The 20692-nt window shown below is 38.0% G+C and overlaps 1 protein-coding gene across 1 annotated transcript in view; it reads left to right on the forward strand.

Annotated features, from left to right (window-relative positions):
• Nucleotides 1-20692, forward strand: part of LOC106906222 (receptor-type tyrosine-protein phosphatase N2-like) — a 184641-nt gene that overhangs the window by 20426 nt on the left and 143523 nt on the right. Inside the window, exons 5-10 of the mRNA XM_088014782.1 lie at nt 9624-9737; nt 14392-14506; nt 15618-15762; nt 17828-18101; nt 19790-20104; nt 20528-20556. Of these exons, the coding sequence (XP_087870908.1) occupies nt 9624-9737; nt 14392-14506; nt 15618-15762; nt 17828-18101; nt 19790-20104; nt 20528-20556 (992 nt within the window). The remainder of the gene's footprint in view (nt 1-9623; nt 9738-14391; nt 14507-15617; nt 15763-17827; nt 18102-19789; nt 20105-20527; nt 20557-20692) is intronic.

Here is a 20692-nt window from a genome sequence, read left to right on the forward strand (position 1 = left end):
TGTTCCAGATTTGTGGTGAATAGAAGCTGAATGCTTCTTCTCCATGTATGTATATTGAACTCTGAACCCTCTGGAAATGCTGTTTTTCACCATTTTTCTGAGGCACAGTGGTTGTACAGAAAAATATAATCAGAGTAACAGAATTAATCCTGTATTAAAACATTTTTCTTTCTCTCTCACCTCGTTTATAGTAATTTTGGTTCATTTCTCTTTCCAATGTTTCAATTCTTTGACATTTGCAGCTTCCTTACGGTCCCACCATACAGCTTTGATCATTCTGTACTTTGACTAGGCCATTGTGGAACCCCTATTATTTTCTTTCAAGAAAATAATAGAGTTGGCCTCACATTTGACTCCAGAATCCAGTGAAAAACCCAAATCATCACCGCTCCAGTTCTCTTCTTGACCCTGTGGTTTTGTGTTTTTAACTACATGTTTTGCTGTGTGGTTCATTTTTAAAAAGAAGCTTTCTTCACAAGCCATATTGTTTGTCTTTTTCTTGCTGTCTTGTCATAGACGTTAACATTTAGCATGGTCATGTAGCCATATTTAGGGCCGACAGTCTTCTGTCTGTAACTGTGTTTTTAAGACTGATCTTTATAAAGTGCCAAACCAGATTCTTTCTCCTCTCCATTGGTAACATTAGTTTATGTGTTGCAGTCTAGATTCTAGATTAAGCAAAACATTCAGGACAGTTTTGCTTAAACTCTTCATACAGCAAGTCTTGATGCTGAAATCAGATTTTTCTGCATAGTTTTTCATATTAATAATTAAAAGTGACAGCAATGCACAGAAGAAGAACGTAGCCATAACACAGCAGCTTTCTGTTTATGGAAGTAATGATGGATGCTGCTGTTTATGGATGGATGGTTGATGAGCAACAGGAGTATCATCACAAGTACTTAAATCAAGTTCTTCATTATTCTTCCATAGATTAACCTCATCCACTGCTTCATTCATGCTTTGTTTGCGTCCAGATTTACTGCCTGTGGCTTCTTCTGGTGCAGAATTATGATGCGTGTCCAACATCAGCGACATAAAAGCCGGATAAATGCAACATGACATTCAGCTTTGAAAACTATCAGATACATTTCTGATTTAGTTCCACATATGGAAGTGACACAAATCACCTTAGCTTAGTTTATGTAAAGTGTTTGATTCAAGATGAGTCGCCCAGAAATCTATTTTTTGTTTGTTTGTGTTTATGCAGATATTTTCCATTATAAGGTGTGTATAGCTCAAGATTTCCCTGTTCTGTCCTCTGGAGTCATGAGAATTACTGAAAATTTACCTGAAAACAAATGAAACTGAAAACAAACTAAATTTAAAGACATTTTCTTTTATCTATGGGAAGGTTTTTTTAAAAACAAAAAGCTTATCTTTTTGTTTGAAATCAGTGCTGATTATCAGGATTCAGCTGTTGGACTCGTAAACATAGCAGAGCAGAAATCTGAGCCAACAGAGATAACTGAACATCGCCGTCTGTTGTCTTTTATCGGTGGAGAAGCCTGGATCCAGCTGTACGTTTGCAGTAAATTCATTAGCTCTCTCATTTCCCGTATTGATGGCGTTCTTTTTAGATGCACCCATAATCTTATTCCAGTGAAGTAGAAGCGGGGAGAGAAGGACGCAGGTTGTTTCGTGTGGTGATGAAGTCATTTTATTTTTAGCAGAGCTAAAGGCTAGCTCTCTGTCTGTGTTGTGGATGCTCTGGGTGACCTTTTTATGTCACCCACACGTCTTTAGCCCTAAATATTTCATCACACACTGAGGAAGCCCTTAGAAAGAAACTGTTTTAGAAGATGCACAGAGAGAAAGACCAAATTTACTCTATGACTGTTAAATCATAAAGCAGCAGATTTGGAGTAGCTTGTTTTGGATGAAAAGCCAACAGTAGCTGGGTTTCCATTACACATGTGAGAAAATGTTAAATAAAGAGCTATGTATAACAATTAAAATCACGAGTTCACACTAATAAATCGTTAAAAAAAAAGCAGAACCATCATCTTTGTCTTTTCCGTAAGTAGACAACATCCAGTTGTGGATCTATTGAGTCCATTACAGTTTTACGATTTAACCTAAATGTTTCTGTTCAACCGACTGCAAAAATATTTTATTGAAAAAATTAGAATTGCTGTGTTTCCATTAAGCAAATTTATTTCTGTAACTGCAATTTGCTTGAAACAGCCAATCAGACACCAGGGTCTCACATAAATTAATTCTATATTTAATAAATTACTCATGTTGAATTCCAGTTTTAGTAAATTCATGACATACTTAAATAACTCTTTCATAAGTTTTGCGTTTATTGCAGTTTCTTCACTCTATGTACTTGTTCGCCCAGATTTTAATGTTTTATTATCAAATCCTCCTTTGTTTCTGCGTTTCCTCTCGGTTCCCATCCCGTCTCATCGCAGTGGGATAAAAAAGTGTCTGTGAGAGTTTCAGACCATTAATTCACTAGATTACATTTTAAACATCAACAGCATCCAGGCGCAGAATCACCTCTGCTTTATACTTTATCCTTTTGCAGCACTTTTAGGTCGCTGTAGGGTTTTAAAGAGAATAAAATCACTTGTAAAACCTCTTGACCTCAAAAGCTGAAGAACATATTTAATTTGAGTTTTGCAAACATTGTTTGTTCAAAGATTTTGGCCATAAAACGTCCCTTAATCAGCTTTAGAGTGCAAATACTGTTTTTATGCCTTTCACATGTAAATGCATAGAAAGCTTAACCTGAAAATATGTTTTGATTACTGAAATCTTAAGGGATTTCAGCAGTTTTGTAGCTTTTAATTGTATGTTTTTCAGATTTTCTTTATTTATTAGAAACTCTGTCTCTGCACGTCATTCAGTAATTAGGCTCAAGCTGTTTGTTTTAGAAATTTGGAACAGAATTTCAGTTTTTAATTATCCTGAATGATTGTCATAAAATAATTCAGTGGTGAGGCCACCTGTCAGCTCGGCTTTACCTAGACCTGAATATTAAAGACGATGACTCGGCAGAAAAGTTTGTTTCAGCTGAGTCATGTGAGGTGAGTTTGGCTGTTTGTTTGCTGGTATCAGTACAGGTTTGTGTCTGAGCTGCTTCAGCGGCTGGATGGACAAACTGCTGGACGGGCGCTTTACCAGAGCGTCATCAGAACTGGGGTTGTGTTAAGTACCAATGAGCAGACAGTATCTTACTACTAAAGACAGTAGAATTACAATCAGCTTTACTGGCAAATATTTATGACTTCTGTTTTCAACCACTCACAGCATGAGGCCGTAAAGTATAAAAGTATAAACTTTTATACTTTACGGCCATACTTTAAAATAAAATATTAGGGAGGTCGATGCAGGGTCTATTGTTGAAAACCACTTCAACTCTAAATTGGCTTCCTAATTCAACCATCAAGGTAAAATCCGGTAAATGAAACTGAATCTTTCTGGTAAAAACAACCATTTTTCCCATAACGGTTTGTGTAGCGGCCTTCCATTAAAGAGGGAGGAATAAACTCTGAAAACCAGCAGCTCTGCTTATCATGGCGGCCACATTTGAGCAAACACTGCAGAAATATCTGCCTTGTTATAGAAAACACATTCACCGCCTTCATCTGATCCAATTACACTGACTGACTGGATTATTAATCCGGATTTAATCTCCATGTGAAGAGACTTGCTTGGTTCTGGGACGTTTGGAGGAGGTTTTAATGGCCAGATCCAGATCAGAAACACAAACATTTCTTCTGATAATCATATGATAGTAAAGTAGTTTAAGAGTAAGTTTTAGCATCTAGCTGCCTTAATTGACTTTCTACAATAATCTGTGTATTTATTGGTTCTTGTGTAATTCCAACCCTTCCAGCCTATCTGCCATCTTTAACATCCAGGCTTTCTGGTGAAAATGTCGAGCTGCGGATCAGTCAGAGGGTCCTGACCTTTTCTCCTTCTGTATCTGCTCACGTTGAGTCTTTAGATGGACAAAAGCCAAAGGTCACAGGGGTCAACTGGACGTCACAAGCACTGGGTACTTCATTATGAACTATATTTATTTATTTATTGAACTATTACATTAATCTCAAAATGTCAGCTTCCCCGTTTTGGATCCTGCAGGTAGAGGTCATCATGAACATGTTGTCCATGTAACTGATGACATTTTTTGAGCGGCTTCTACATTTTCATTTGGTTTATTTAGAAACGATTCATGTATTTCAAGCTTTTTTTGATAGACATCTTACTCCGCTTTACAGAAGAGTTCATACATTCAACATTTTGTCGCTTTGGAGCAACAAACTCTGTCATTTATCGTTATCTTATGGGATCGCCTGGCAGGAAGTAGTTGTTTATTTTCAAATTATGTATCGTTTGCCTTTGCATTCTTCCCTCTTTTACTGAGATACTCTGAAATAAAATGCAGTGTCTTCAGAAGTCACCTATTTTCATTAAGATAGTCAGGGGGGATTAATCAGCTGTTTACAATTTCATACAAACCATCAGGACACCAGTTACATACAAATGACTTAATGTGTAGCTTTCATTTAATTTGATTTTACTGTGCAGATTTTTCCACAGTGAATTGCTTTTTTTATACAAGTAGAAAAGCTGCATTCATAACATTTTGTATCATGCAAATGTAAATGCGACTAATTGATTACAAACATTGCAATTCACTCAATTAAAAATTTTAATCAAGTCCCACCACTAATAAAAACATTTTTTTAGCAAATGCACATGATAATGGCATTTAATATTTTAATCATCATTTGATTTTTATTTATACTCCCACGGAAGTAAAAAATGGAGAAAATAGTAAAACTTTGTTCTTATTGAAGAATCGATTTCCCCGGGCCTTGAACCTCATGAAAAAAACACCAGAAAATGTGAACATTTTAAACTTTGCACATGGTTTAAGTACCTGAAAAAATAAGTGAAAGAGCCACAATACTAGTCTTTAACAAATTACATCCATCATTAATCCAGATTTTGCATATTTATTGCAATAAAAATATATCACCACTCCTAGGAGTGATTTTTCCCTGTTTCCCAGAACTTTAATGATTCTCCAGAACCATGTTTGATCTTGTTAGGTGTATTAGAGGCTGCGTCTCTGCAGAAATCCTCAGAGCTGTTAGCTTGTCCTTCATGAACCAGATGGACTTGAATTAGGCTCTTTGTTAGAACATAATCCTATTATCAGGACTTGATTGCCCTTCTCACACATCATTTGTCCCTAAACCGCCCAAACATGACGTTTGAATGCAAAAAGTAAAATGTTTCCCTACATCAATAAAAAGTCAATGACTCTGTAGAATATAAATGTCAGGTTGTGTATTAATCTGGTTTTGCATTTTCTTATTGCACATTTTATTTAATGAATCAAACTTTGATCACTCAAAGGTCATTCCTGATTTTTAACTCAGCAGCAGCTTCTGTTTAAGATGGAAATGTTCGCTCAGCATCACCGATACAGAGTCGTACACCAGGTGTGACCCAATCACCAGCATCACATCATCAGATTCTGGTTCTCAATGGGTTTTCTCATTAAATACTAAAATATAGTATCAAATATATATAGTATTTTTGATCTGGTCTTTAGAGAAAATGTCTTAGGACACTTGAAATAAGAGAAATTTAACTCACAAATAACTTTTCAGCAAGAAATGGGAACTTGTTTAAGGCCAATAATTCCTTAATATTGATTTAAAAAGTACTACTTCTGCTTAGAGTTGGGCATTTATTGTATTTTTTATCATTTATTATAAGAATTTTGATTTATTTTGTCACAATAAATTTTACTTAAATGATGTATTAAAAAAATCCTAAACTGTCCTTATTTCAGATTAATTTTTGTTCAACGAGAGTATCAATAAATAAACATTTTTATGTTTTTCCAGAGCAGTGTTTGTGTTTGTGGGCCTGAGGTTACTGTGCCATACAGTTACCTAAAGAAGATGCAATAAATAGTTCTCACTGTTATCACAATAGCACCACAAAATGTAGTTATAAAACTTTAAGTCCGTATCATCCAACCCCAGTTTCACGGCCGATTATTCCACCTATAAGACATTTTTCTGTGTTAAACACATTTTAAACCAAATGTTGCACTGAGGGTGAAACCAGGTAAAATGTTAGCTGTGATCCACGTTAGGAGACGGTTTGGAGACAAACGGCGCTCTGATTCTCCTCGCCTAATCTGGGCTGCCTCGATTAGCTGTGAGAGGCCAGACCAGAAGGCCTGCAGTCGGCGTTGCCATGACAACAGTGTGAGAGGCGTGCGGCTCGACTGTCTCATCTCCCACCTGCGACCTGTTGCATCCCGTCTCTAAAACACAATCAGTCTCAGAATGTCACGCAGGTTGTTATTTATAATCGTTAGGTTTCTATCTGCAGCTTTCAAGCATCTCTGAACATCTCAGGTTTTTTCTGCCTGTGTTTGTGTTTGTAGTTGGACAGTCCAGTTTCAGCTGGTTTTGCATTTTGCAGCTTTCAGAATCCAAAAATATATGTTTACCCTTACACCAGCTAAATAACTCATTTAGAGCTGCAAGTAATGCATAACCTTTTGAAAAAACTTATGTTTGCCTTTTTTAAATGTATGTCTGTTTTGGTTTTACGATAAAGAAAAATAAAACATTTCCAAAAAGATGGATGGACAGGTTTCTTTCTATGGAATGTTAAATATATATATTTTTTGTGGGAATTCAATGCAATTATTCCACAAAAACCTGAAATGTCTAAAAACTTGCATTCATCTAATTGATAAAAATAAAATTATTCTGGTCTTTATCATTTTTAGCCAAAGTTAAGAGCAGTATCTAAGGTTCAAAGAAGCAGTTGTAGCTTCAGAGCTGTTGAGTTTTTCTGTCTTTTCTTTGAACTAAAATATGAAAATAAGAAGCAGCAGTTAAGAGCCTGAGTGATTAAAGAAATGACATCCCCACATTTCTGGAAGCGTTTCTTCGGTCTGCAGCTACTTAAAGGGCAGCTGACACAGAATGACAAACTGACCCTCTGTGTGTTCAGCGGGCTGATGGGTTATTGATTTTGACCTTTGCTTTGATGTGTTGTCATCAAATTACCATCTTACACAAGTAAAAAAATATGCTTGCGCACTCCATCAATTTCCATTGGAGTCCATTAGAACTGAAGCGATTTTTCATCCTGGACCAGCCATTTATGCTGTTTTAGTTTTAGAAAAACTGACTATTTTCTTAGTTCAAACTCCAAATGCACCTTAACGGTCCTTCCAATTCTTTGCAATTCAACAATTGTGAAAATCCAGGCAAAATTAATAGATCCTCTCATTTTTTGAGTTTTTTGCAAATTTTCTGCAGAAATGGTTTTGGGTTTAAGTGATGCTAACTCTATGTCTTACGTTTACTACACTGCTGCCCCAACTTAACTTGATGTCAAATCCATTGGATGTGGCAAATAGCAAAAATTTACTGACATGCATAACCACGAATGACCGATCATGTTTATGAGTTATGTCTGCGTCTGTTGATATTGAGATATTTAAGTTCTTTAAAGGACAAAAAATGTTTGTTTCCAATCTGTATGCATTTTATTTTTCTGCCATCTTGATTCCTCTAAAGGTGGATTTTTGGAAAGGTTTTAAAGATGAAAAAATATTGCAAATTTCCTTTCCAATATTTCTAAAGTATATCAAAAATCAGTGATTTTGATTTAAAATAAAGATCCTGTAAGACCAGCTTTAAACACACATTAATTATTACACACAGTGGAAACCATTTTAGCATTACCATGATGCTAGCATCTACAGCCAATCAGTGCAAAGGAAAATAAATGGCACTCCATGATTGGCTGCTTTCCAAACACCAGCCAATAGCATTGCGCCTCAGTATTTCAGCTGCCTTTTCTTAATATTTTAGATCCTCTCTATGAAAAGATTCAGAAATAATTTGAATTTACCTTCTACAGAAAAATACCTGCACAGGTGAATCCTCGAATAATGGATCATAAATTTATAAGTTAAAGTTTTACAGGGTTTCTATTGTTTTTTTTAAGTATGCCAAGTGTTTTTGAAACCTAAACCTAAATTTGTTTTAATTTAAAACAATTGGAACTTTCAAAAAGTCAAATCCTCTTCCAAGTTGTAGTTCAGCTCTTCCTTTAAATATAAAACTCAAATAGACTGCTTAATCTTTTTAACTTGACATCCACTTTAAAGCAAAGCTTCACCAACCAGCATGCAGTGCAGAGTAAATGATCAGGTCTGGATAAATGTGAGTTTTCACTGACGATCTGCATCCTTTGCAGGTTATATTTAACCTGCTGCCGCCACATTCGGTTCATGAGTCCCGGTCCGTCTCCTTCGTCCTAACGGGGCCTGTGTTTCTGAGAATAGCCTTGTGAATCTTTTATCTGCTCTAATCGGCACCATGAATCACCAGAAAACGGGCCCAGCTCTGAGTTACGGCAAACCAGGATAAATGGAGTCGACTCGAAGTCTGCGAGAGTTATTTAATCACGACTAAAACCGTGAGGTTGAGGTTTCGTCTCATCTGATGGAAGAAAAAATTAATCATGTTTACTTTATAACTTGTAGCATAAAATCTACTTTTGGATCATTTGTTCTGCAGGGTTTTTGAGGGTATCAGACAGATTAGTGTTTATTCTGCACATAAGGCTAATTAGACTGATTAGAAACGAGTTCCTGTCTGTTGTGGATCATTTCCTCTCATCAGTGTGATATTTTTTCTGCAGCCAACTGGATTTCCCTGAAGGCGTTCTGTGAACTCTGCCCCTGTGTTTGAGGGATTTTTTTAACCCTGCGTTTATTTTCTGTGGCATCCCTAGAAGTGTAAAAGATAGTTTTATTAGATATTTCTATCCTTCAGAGATTCTCATTTCCTTTATTTCACTCCTCATTCCACACTGGCTGCATTTCTACTACAAATGTGCCCAAAACTTTGTCAATACAATTTCACAATTGCAGTGTTTCTATTAAATAAGAAACATGATAAGTTTGTTCAATAAGTCATTAAAAGCATGCAGGCCGGGTTTCCACTCTCATTGTCTCTCTATGTAGTTTAAATTTGTTGCAAAAGCTTCCTGTTAGTAGAGCAGGACTCTGATTGGCTGATAATTCAACCTTTTGCAACTTTAATCATGTCAGTTACTGTTTTATTGTCTAATAGTTTACTAATGAAACTACAGGGTTATTTTTGTTTTATTGGAAAACTTTTTTAACACTTTTTTTTTTGCCTTACTGTAAAACACTTTTCTTATTTCTTAACCATCAGGAACTCTGCATTTATTCTATTTTTTATCTAAGTGTAAGCAGATACTTTTCCAAAAGCTGTTTGGGAAAACCGTCAATTCTCTTCACACTAGAACCTCATGAGATCAGAGCAGTTTTGGTTTGACATTCATGTATTTCTCCTAGAAATTTGTTGGATAAAGTTCATAATCTGTATATTTGGTTGTAATTTGATTCCCTACTGAATGAAAACTTGACAAATTATGAAAAGCGAAGTCGATTCATGAGGAATTCACATTTTAAATGCGTGACACTGATGATTGTCTGTGCTGTAACTGAGTGACTAGTTTGTGATCTCAGGGTGAAATGGCAGAGATGGAAGTGTGTTGGCTGATGAAGTGTATTTCTGTGCTGACAGATGGGATGTTTGGGAGGTGTCACTCTGTTCCAGTGAGGGACGTTTACGCCTACGACGTCTCCCCATCTGTAGTGCAACGTTTCCGCATCCTGCTGGAGAAGCTGTCCAACAGAGGTACACACACTGACACACACTATGTTATTCAGCAACATCATGTTTTTGCTGACAAAATTATTTAAAAAAGCAAAATATATTATTAAAAATCTGTAACTTGGTAAGTTATACCATTGGTAATGTGTAGGATTTGTAGTAGTTTTGCATGTAAAGTTCAGGTTTTGCTAACCTGATGCAGGTAAATCGCTTTGTCTCCTAGAAAAATGAAATAATTACAAAAGTCATCACTGGAGACACAGTTTTGGCCTTAGCATCTTTTTTTAAGAGTTTTTGTATTATTTTATGTATAAATGTACAATTTATTCCTAGCTAAACAGTTATAGATATATTCTTAAATTTCCTTTCCTTTATGGTTTACAGTACTGGAGTATAACTTGGCTACATTCCTGTAAATTTAACATAAAAAAACCTTCATTTCTTTTAAAATTAGTAAATTTAAACCCACACCAGCTCTGTTTGATTTTCTTGTTTGTTATTTTCAGTTATTTTTCTTAGTGCCTCATATGTTATTTTGACCTGAAACACATTTTTTGTTATATTTGCACGTTTCAAATATATATAATGTATGTGGGAGGAGCTGTTGTTGCTTTAATAAGCTGCAGTTGGTGGAGTGATCCAACAGAGGGCAGCGGAGCCCATCCTAACAGCTGCAGCTGCATTTCATCCGGTTTCATCATGTAACTTTGAACAAAACCTCCTGCATAAACAATGAGGGAACTGATCACATCCATCTGAGTGATCAGCAGGAACATGTCAGATGTAAAAACCATTGTTCCTCAGGAAGTTTCTTCTTTGCTTCATTTCAAAAACGAAGCCACTGCAATAAAATAAAAAAAGTTCCTTCAGTTTAGTTTGTCAATTCGGTAACCAGAGGGCGAGTTGGAAATGGTTTGATTCCAACAATGTGATAAATCTGTAGCTATTTGTCTCTGATATGAAATGAAAGATAATGCGATAAATCAACATTAAATGCTAAATGTCTCCTGTTTTCGTTCCCTGAGTCAGACTGAAAGCAGCTTGTTTCGTTTTTGTTGGATTGTTGGAGAAAGCAGATAACAAAACAGGTGACGTTGCTCTGAAATGTTTTGTTTTTTCCACCGTGTGTCTTAGAAAACAAAACGTCGGCCTCAGAGGTTCAGAACGTCTGAAATGGTACGAAGCCTCCACCTGGGCCTTAAATCGGGTCGGGCCTTTGGTTGACTGTTACTGTTCTGTGGTTGTTGGCCTCCATTTCAGGTTGTGATAAATCAGATTCAAAACGTTTTGAGGACTGCAGTGGTGTTGGACACGACTGGAGTGGCTGGATTTCCCTGTGGATGCTACAATCGGTGGTAGATGGAGGTGGACATGGATTAGGAAAAGCAAAACTTTAAGCAGGATTATTTGGACCATGTTCTGACGACCTCTGCTCATAATTTGGAAATAATAATTAATTCTAATCGAAACACAACAAAACCCTTCAAGCTACGAATTGCATGTTAAAACAGACCAGAACCTGCCTGGCAGTGACTTTACCACCAAAAGCTGCTCAAAAAAGGTCCATGAATAGGAAATGAAGGCAGAATTTTCCTAAAATCCAAAAATGAAGTCAGCAGTTTGTGTTTGTTTGTCTCGGACTCGTCACAGAAAGCTTCATGGCCAAAGTTTTTACCAAGCTGAATTTTATCTACCTGTGCTGTTGTAGAGCACTTTGATCAGCTGAGGTTGTTGTAAATTTATATATATATAAATAAACTTTGACAACGTTTCAGTTATATTCTGAAAACAGCAGCTGTTGTAGAGACGGTTTGAGCTGCTCTTGACGTCACTATGGAAACCTGAACTCAAGTCTGATGAGGCGTTTGGTAATTAACAGCTTCACTAGACATTTTTCTTTACATTCATCCTCTGTTGAAGCCGTTCTCTTCAGAGCAGAGTTTCAGTTGGAGACATTTCCACATGTGGAAGCATTAAACATCTCAGTTTGCTGACACGCTTCTGCCCACAGCTCAGTCAGTGAGAGGCGTAGCGTCTGAATATCCTGGCAGGGGCTCCGGCGTTCATTAACCTGTCGTGTCAGATGCCGTCTGTTCGCCCGACGCCAACTCCCGTTTTCTCAGCCACCCTCGCTGCCATTAAAAGCTCCGTTTTATGGCTCTTTGATGGGGAAAGCTTTGCCCGACACGCTACGCAGCTGTTGGAGAGATGCTTGTGCCCCGATTGGCTGGCAGTCGAGGTCGTAATTCATTTTGTTGGAGTGTAAAGAAACTGTTCTGGGTCTGAAATGTTCCGTTACGAGTTGAACTCGTGGTGTAATTCTCCGTTGATAAAGGTTGGACATGTTCATTTGTGAGAAAACATTACTGTAATTGGTCGTGGTGTTTTCAGTTTCACAACATCTGCTGGTTTTTATGACAACATATTAGGGCAAATTTCAGCAAAAAAACTCAGACATTTTTCTAGAAAACACTTTGAGATTTCTTAGTTTGAAAAGTCAGACATTCACTAGAAGAAACCTCTGAATTTTTATATTTAATATCAGAAATTTTCTAGAAAATACTCTGAGATTTTCGACTTTGAAAAGTCAAACATTTACTAGAAAACAACTCCTTTGTATTTTAGCAAGCGTTTGTTGTTTTTGACACCATAAAGAGAAACCTCTCCAGAAATCTGATAAACGTGTCTCTGCAGAAGCCTGAACTCTCTTTATGCTGAACTTTCCTAAAGATCGGGATCGGTTTATGGATGTTGCCTCAAGCAACCCGATCCGTCAAGCAACATTGACAACACATGCAACCCAGTCAGACCCACAATATCCAGAGTCTTGAGCATCTCTGGGAGAATCTTCTCCGCCTCTGGTATTTTCTGTTTTTCATCTATTCAGTGATTAAATTGACTTGGTTTTCCCAAGTCTTCAGACTCGGCCTGTTCCTCGAAGGACCTGAATATTGAATAAAGGAGATACTCAAAGTTTTCTTTCCACTAACTAAAAGACCCTCATTCCTAAGTTGATTTTCATATGATGCAGTTCAGATTTATAGTTTCAGTTACAGTTTCTTTTATCAATAAAATTTATTCTGTGTGTTCTTAGATTAAAAATGTTGAATGTAGGAAAGAAAATGTGACGAAGCTTCCAGGTTTTGGGTTTAAAACTAGTTAACAATGTTTCAAGAATCTTTGTTTTGAAAAAGATAAACATATGACCAGCCAGTTCTGTTTGCGTTGGAGGATAAAAATTTAAATGAATTAAAATTATATTTATTGCTTTGAAAACTTTAATCTTAGCTCGAGCAAATGCTTCCCGGGTCTTAAGACAACCTCCTGTGTGGTTAAAGTTTTTATCCAAATTTAATCTCAAGTGGCAGCTTTATTTCTTTAATTGATTATTATTATAGTGCAGATTCAAGTCACTGTAAAAGTCCACCAATCTTCTCCTGTGCCATTTTATGATCTTTTTTTCAAGGAAATAATAAACATGTCTTTAATAACTGATCAAAGTTTGTGACTTGAAGTGAAAGGTTCCAATCTAATCGACTCTTCTTGTTGTTTCTACTAGCTACTTATTTAGCTCTTATGCATGTGTTTTCATTGCGGCTGCTGTGTAAAAGCAGAGTTCCTGTTCCTGATTGAGGTGTGTGTCCTCTGGTAGACCCCCGTCCCGCAGCTTCACATCTGGACTCGCCGCCTGCGTTACTTGCGTTCTTTCGGTGGCGCCATCGCTCATCTGCCAAAGGCTCCTGTTCGTGTTGTGCTTTGCGCGCCGCAGCCATATTTCCGGTAACACTTCGTTCCGCTACCCCATCTGGCGTTGGCGCCTGCCCCTCTGTTCGGCTGCCAAAAAGCCGTGTTTGGATGCATGTTAAGCATAAGCAACAGACGCGAGCGGCCGTGCAGCTCATCCAGCTTGTCCTTTCGCACAAATGCTGGAAAAAAATATTTTTTTTTCGTCTTGTCACTGATGTTGATATTTAAAAAACCATTAAGACACAAATGTTGCGCTGACTCCGACGCAGACGCACTTTGACATCCAGGTAATAGATTTTTACCTGGAAACGAACAGAGACAACACGAACAGCTGTTGGTTAATATTCAAAGAAACTCCATTTGCACAATGCTTAAAAAGAAAATTCTTCTAGAGGGAGAATCTGCTAATGGCATGCACAATTGACTTTTGTATTGAATAATTCAGGCAAAAATGCTAATTTTACTCTTTACCCATTAATTGTTCCAGTTTCAATAAAGCAGCAGGATTCCTTTTTTCTTCACAAGGTGATTAAAGGTGATAAATGTATTCGGTGGCCTCTTGAGCCCCGATATCCAGCTTCTCCTATGTTACGTTAATCTTTTCAAAATAAATTGCCGACTACAGAAGTGTGCATAAATAACTGCTTATAAAACCCCCAACTCTCTCATTAAACCTTCCCTAATAAATTGTAGAAGAAGACCAGAACTCATTTCTGCTTAGTCACTGAATCAAACTCTGTTGCCTCGTCTTGTCTGCTAATGATCGACCTGATGAGTTTAGAAAAAGCTGCGCCGGCTCAGCAGTTTGTCGCTGTTCTGCTGCAGGTTTTCTACCTTATTTTCTTGCAGCGGTGCAGTTTTGCCTGCGGATCGTAGCTGCAGACGTGTGTCCGGACTCGGTGTTCTGATCCATCTGTGATTGTGGCTGCAGGTTTGACCTGGGAAGATGACATGACCCAGCAGGTTCTGTCCAGCGAGTTATCCAAACTCAGGAGGATTCCCTACCGGCCGCAGCAGAAAGGGCCGCTCTACAGCAGCAGCTCCAGGTCACATCTCCAAACCCATTCTGTGTTGTGGTGGGGAACAATCATCACTTATATCAGGTTTTAAAATCTCTGGAGCTGGAGTCACAGCAGAATAATAAAAGGAATCAGCTTCAGGGTTTGATTTTTTATTAATTCTTAGATATTATTTTACATAACAGTTTGAACAGCAGTTTGTTGAGTATTAGGGGTAGAAGGTTAGATGTGAATCATAAACCCAGGAGACGTTTCTGTTCTGAATAAACAAAACTAGAACTTTTGGGTCATATATCCAAAAGGTAAGTCTGACACAAAATTATTAATTATTCTTCTGTAGATTTGGAGTTTTTGTCAGTGAAGATAAAATTATGAACATTTCCAAATAGGTTTCTTTAGAAAGCCCAATCAGGTTTGCAAAGAAGCAAAGAAACATTTTTTCCTGCAGCTGCATTTCCATTACAGATGTTCACCAAACATTGTCAATATTCTGCTAATGTCAAAAAGATAAACAAATTTGCATGTGCAGTGCTTACATTAAATAAACACAATTAAAATCACACCTGAATAAGTTTCACATGTTATTTGATGACTTCACTCAACAAGTCATTAAAAAACATTCCTCCAACCACTTCCTGTCGTGTTTTTCTTCATGGTTTGTGCCAGTGGCATCATCCGGTTGTTGATCATGTGACTCGTCTGATGCAAAAAGTTTCCATTGCAGTTTTACGAAATAAATCAATTTTGATATGGCAAAGAAAAAACATCTTATCCAACACCACGACTTTTATCAAAAACCAAGAATTTTTTTTCCATTAAGCAAACTTACTTTCAAAATTTCAAATTGTGGAATTATATGGTCAATGGAAACGCAGCTACTGAGTCCAAGCACAACAGAAAATAAGTTTTGTAAAACCTAAAACTGAGAAATATTATCAAGTCAAGCAACAGGATCATTTTTAAACAAATGAAATAACAAAATTACCAGCTGCACAGCTTTAAACCTGGGTTGTACTAACAATTAAAGCTTGAACATTTTGCTTTGATTGTTGACGATGTTGCTTGTCAGCAATGAATCTTTTTGTTAGAAGCTCTGTCTGCATTAGCAACGGTGTGGACGGCTGTTCCTCCTCTGCAGGCCGGCAGCTGAAGCGATGGACCCAGAGGACCAGAGGGTGAAGCCGGTGGAGGTGGAGCTCAACAGGAATCTGCAGACTTACCTCCAACGTCTGGGCCTCCTTCCCAAGACGTCATCCGCCTCCAGCCTCAGCAAACCTGGCAAGGTCAGATTCTCCTCATTCGTCGCTGGTTTCCAGTTCATGACTGTCTTCTGCTGCTGCAGTTTGTCTTTGCTTTTTGCTAGAAAGCCAGACGTTTACTGCAAGTATTTCACTGTGAACAGTTACGTTCACAGTTTAACCAAAATGTCTGGAGGAGAAACGGTGTGAAATCTCTCTTGGAGAAAAATTGGTGTATGCCAAACTGGAACACGTCAGACATTTAGAAAAATTGATAATCTGAACAAGCCAAGAAAACGTCTCTTCAGTCTGTAGCTGCATTTCAATCACAAAATGTGTGCAAAACTTTTAAAGTATTCCACTAATGTCGAAAACCCCCCACAATTTTGCAATTGTAGTGTTTCCATTAAATAAGGAAAGTAATTAAAAGAAATGTGTTCTTAGTAGTCATTAAAAAGCTGGCTGTGCCATCCTCCTCCTTCCACTTTGTTTTCTTGATCTTTTCTGCCTCTAGTAACATCTGGTTGTTGGTCACATGACTTTAAAACGTGTTTCCATTGCAGTTTTGTACTTTCGATATAGATGAAAACTTGCCAGTGCAAAAACTTCTAGCAGTGCTGCTGCTGGCGTTCTGACTAAAACCAGGAAGGTGGAGCACATAACCTACTTCTAAAGTCTTTAAGGTGGAACTGAAATGTTGCTGAAATGTGCTGCAACACTAAAATGTGATTGATAAATAAACGTGGGCTGCTGTGTGAGGATCCTTCGTCTTTCTATTCTAGCTTTAGACCAAGCGCAGCTTGACTGTTAATAGAGAAATTATACCGCCTTGGAGTTAACAAGTTCATTCCTCCCATTAATAACTCATGACTTGACTCGTGGCTCTGCCGGCTCCTCAGAGGGCTCCGCTTCCTGCTGGGAGATTGTTCTGAGGCTGCAGCAGGGCGAAGCCCACAGGCAGCGCCCAGGGCTTTGTGGACCTTCAGTCCAGATTCACCTGTTTGGAAGTGAAAACAATGGGGCCAGTCGGACTGAAGGGGGCCTGCAGGGCACAGGCGCTGCAAATGGATGGAAAACCCTGATACCTGGTGGGAGCCTGCACACACAAATCATTATGCATGGCGAGTGAGAGGAGCCGCTTATTGTAATTTTGCCATTACTCAAGCAGGTGCTGCTTCTTGTCTTGTGTGGGCGTTAATGGAGCTGGCAGTGACGACTCGCTTTTGTTGTTGCAGATGAATTCACTAATGTAATTTTATAAGCGAATTAATAACTTCTGAAGAGCCTGGCTTTTTCCAGCTCTGTCGTTTGGGCTCAAATGATATTTGCATTAATGCTAAAACGTGTTTCCTGGCATCAAGATGCAAAATGTTTGTAATAAATCTGATGTATTTTAGCTAAATGGTGAAAGAATAAACCTGTGGTGTCTTTGACCATTGTATTAGTTTTATCAATTTAAATCCTGCCTTGGGAATAAAGATGTTTAACAAAACTTTTAAAGTGTGGTGAAGAGATTAATTGCTTATTTAAAAAAACTGAATCCTCTAATGCCTCATAACCCATGTTGGTTATTATTGTGCAAATATTTGCAACATCTGTCCAAAAATCTATTTCTATAATGTATGATAGGAAGTTTTTATCTGGTTCTAGAAAATATCAAAGAAATCATGAAAAGTTATAAGTGGAGTTGTAGGTTCCCTGTCATTGTTGGTATCTTGCATGTCATGATAATTGACGTGCATGAAGATTTATCCTGGTAGTTGATGCATTTATGTTCCCTAAATAGTGGAAGTTTTATTGAATTTAATAAATAGTGCTTTTCATTGTTTTAATTGCAGAAAATTAAAGCCGGAATTTATTTTTTGTTTTTCAGTGGCTCTACTCCTCTTCTGTATTTCTGTCATTGTTGTTAAAGTTTTTAAAAATTACGTTTTTCATCTAAGACACTAACATATTTTAACATGGAGCAGAGAAGCCACTAACAAAAAGGACGACTCAATTATGTGAGTCTGCTGCATGTCGTTCCTGTTCGGTCGGGGATCCTTCCAGGCTTCCATGTTGTCAGCTCAAATCTTTTTACTCCAGCTTCTCATCTTTTTTCCGTTTCCAGCCGCTGCAGAAGCAGAAGCCGCTCTCCAGCCAGCTGCTCGCCTCGCAGGCAGATGGGGACCTTCTCCTGGCGGCCCTGAGGCGGTTTCTCTCCGGGCGTCTCTCTCTGCACGGCGCTGGGATGAAGCAGGAAACCGCCTCTCCTCGGCTCAGGCCCTTCTACAACAGCGGCGTAGAAAATCCCGGGTTCAAGAAGGAGACGGCGCAGTCCAGGCTGGTGAAGACGGGAAGTTCCCCTGCAGCTTCAGCCAAGGAGCCGCTCACATCTGTGGACGGTGTGTGTCTTAAACGCTTTACGGTTTATCAGAAAGAGACGCTTTTGGTTGCATACAGAAAGTTAAATTTGGAAGTTAAAGGACAAAACTGGAGAGCAAATTTATAAGCTTCTCTTTAATCTGAAGGAAGTTTATGTGAAAACCACAGGACTGTTTAACTGGAAGAGGATTAGGAGCACTGGAAAAAATAAATCTGACTTTAATATCTTCTGAGAACAAAATCTGACTTTTAATCTTTTGATCTCAGATTAGACAGGATTCTGAGATTAAAGTCTGAATTTCGACATTAAAGTCAGGATTCTGAGGGAAAAAAGTCATTTTTTTATTTGATCTGTTCCTCTAATCCTCTTGTAGTTTAACATATTTTTAGTTTCAGGAAATCAATTAGTTGTTGTTTTGCCAACACGCATCACTCCCTGATGGCGAAACCTTGGAACTGAAGGACGTCTCTCTCTTACTCCCCATCACATGTAAATGATCATCTTTTCTTTGTGCTGGAGCCCAGCTGAGAGCGCAGCTGTACCAACACGGCACAGCGTCTCTGAAATGAACGAGGAAGCAAAAATGTCTTCCACCGTGCTGCCGTCACTCTCTACACTGTTAGAGCAGCATTCTGCTCTCAGCATGATGCTGCACATTTTCTTAGCTGGAAAAAAAAATCTCCGTCTGAGATCCGGTTAGTATTTCTCCAGCTGTTTCAAATAAAATCCTCAGAAAATGCAGATGTGATCTAAGATGTCTTCCGGTTGAATTCCATATGAAATCATGCTTCATTTGAATTCAAATTCTACTTTATTGTTCTCCTCAGCCTTTTAACATTCTGTTTGACTTTATGTAAAAACTAAGCTTCAATTATGACAAGCATTTGTTGGACATTTAACACACTTAGTTCAGTTTTCACCCCTTGAAAATAAAGTCAGGAATCAAAGGTCGACTCTGTAGAAACATCCTCAACTTAAACATTAAATTTGTTCTGGGTAAATCATTTTATTTACTTGGTTTAACCTTGTCAGACAACCTTGAAGTATTTAGACACATAATATCCATAAATCAGGCCAAAATCAGACAAAAAACCTGATACCTGAATATTTAGATGCTCAGTAACACATTTGTTGTAAAAGTTCAGATGGATCAACATTCCTAGTCATTTTCAGTCATAAAGAGACTAGAAATGTTTATACATTTATGCAATTAAACTTTTTGAAACTTCATGAATTGAGTATATTATTTTTAAATTAATGTATAAGTGCATAAACATTTTTTACTTAGCAATATTCCCAACAGATTTGTAAAAAGAGAAAGCAAATGCAACTTAAAAGAAAAGAGATTTAAAATAAAATCAGATTCAGGACGGCGATGACGCCGTTTATGGGACAATCTATAAATCTGTTTCTGCATTTAGAAGAAATTTGAAAGCCATTATGAAAAAGTAATTTTTTTGTTTCTTTGTATGTATTTCTTGTGTTATTTTGAAGTTTCTGTAATATCCTGAACTTAAAAACGAATTTTCTTTTTGTGAATAGGTGGCAGATATAAGTTTATTCTTCTTTCTGCTCCTTTCATTCAAGTTTTCCTTTGCTACATGAATTATTCATATTTATTGAATTATTGAAATCGGCTGTAGCTTTGAGATAAACCAAGCCTTTAGCTGGAGCATGTTTCGTACTGAGGCTGTGTCTCCTCTGCAGAGCGGTTCATAGAGAAGGTGGTGAAGAACGTGGGCAGACAGCATGTGGACGTGGACAGCCTGACGCCGCAGGACCTGAGCCAGCTCTCCAGCCTGATCGCCGACGCTCTGCTGGTGGTGGACCAGGACCAGGGACCGAACCGGCCTCTGAGCCGGGACCGAGGGCCCGGACTCAGAGACCTGGAGGGAGAGCAGAGCGACTCGAGTCAGGAGCCCTCCAGAGCCGAGGAGGAGGAAGTGCTGCTGCAGAACGTTCCCACTCTGAACCCTGACCCTCAGGAAAGAAGCACGCCGCGACCGCTGGCAGCACTTCAAGGTACATTTTACTGTGTTCACTTCTGTTTTAACATCATACAGCACTAAGGGAGTGTTTGAAAGCTTGTTTCCAATCAAAAAAATAAAAATCAGTGTGGAAGCAAAGAAGGTTTGTATCCAGAGCAGAGCATAAACAGTTTGTTAATAGCTGTTTGCCGAATGAGGCCATTAGGTCTAAAAGTGCCTCCATAATGGTTGAAACTATAAAGCTCATTTAACATGGAGGGAATAAATGTTTACTTAAATATTACAGCTTGGCTTGCTGAGTATCTAAATGATAATCATTTACATGCTTTTTTTTCTGAGAAGAAAGCTAAAATCTGGTTTAAACTAATGCATTTTGAAGTATTAATCTCTGTGTAAAAGCTAAAAACAATATTCACATATTTAAATTTTCATGAAAACATTTTGTTTCTCCCAACAGAACGGCACACGGATGCAGTGGATGATCCGGTAAGGAACCAGAACCTGCGATGTCCTTCAACCTCACAGAAAACTGTTTCTGCACAGCTGCAATGTTGAAGTTAAAAACTAATACCTGCAGGAACATGGCAGTTTATTCAGAGGCTGATTCTGTTTTTCTGCAAAG

Source organism: Poecilia mexicana, unplaced genomic scaffold, assembly GCF_051168715.1.
Source record: "Poecilia mexicana isolate PSO_F unplaced genomic scaffold, ASM5116871v1 scaffold_17, whole genome shotgun sequence".
NCBI classification, from domain to species: Eukaryota; Metazoa; Chordata; class Actinopteri; order Cyprinodontiformes; family Poeciliidae; genus Poecilia; species Poecilia mexicana.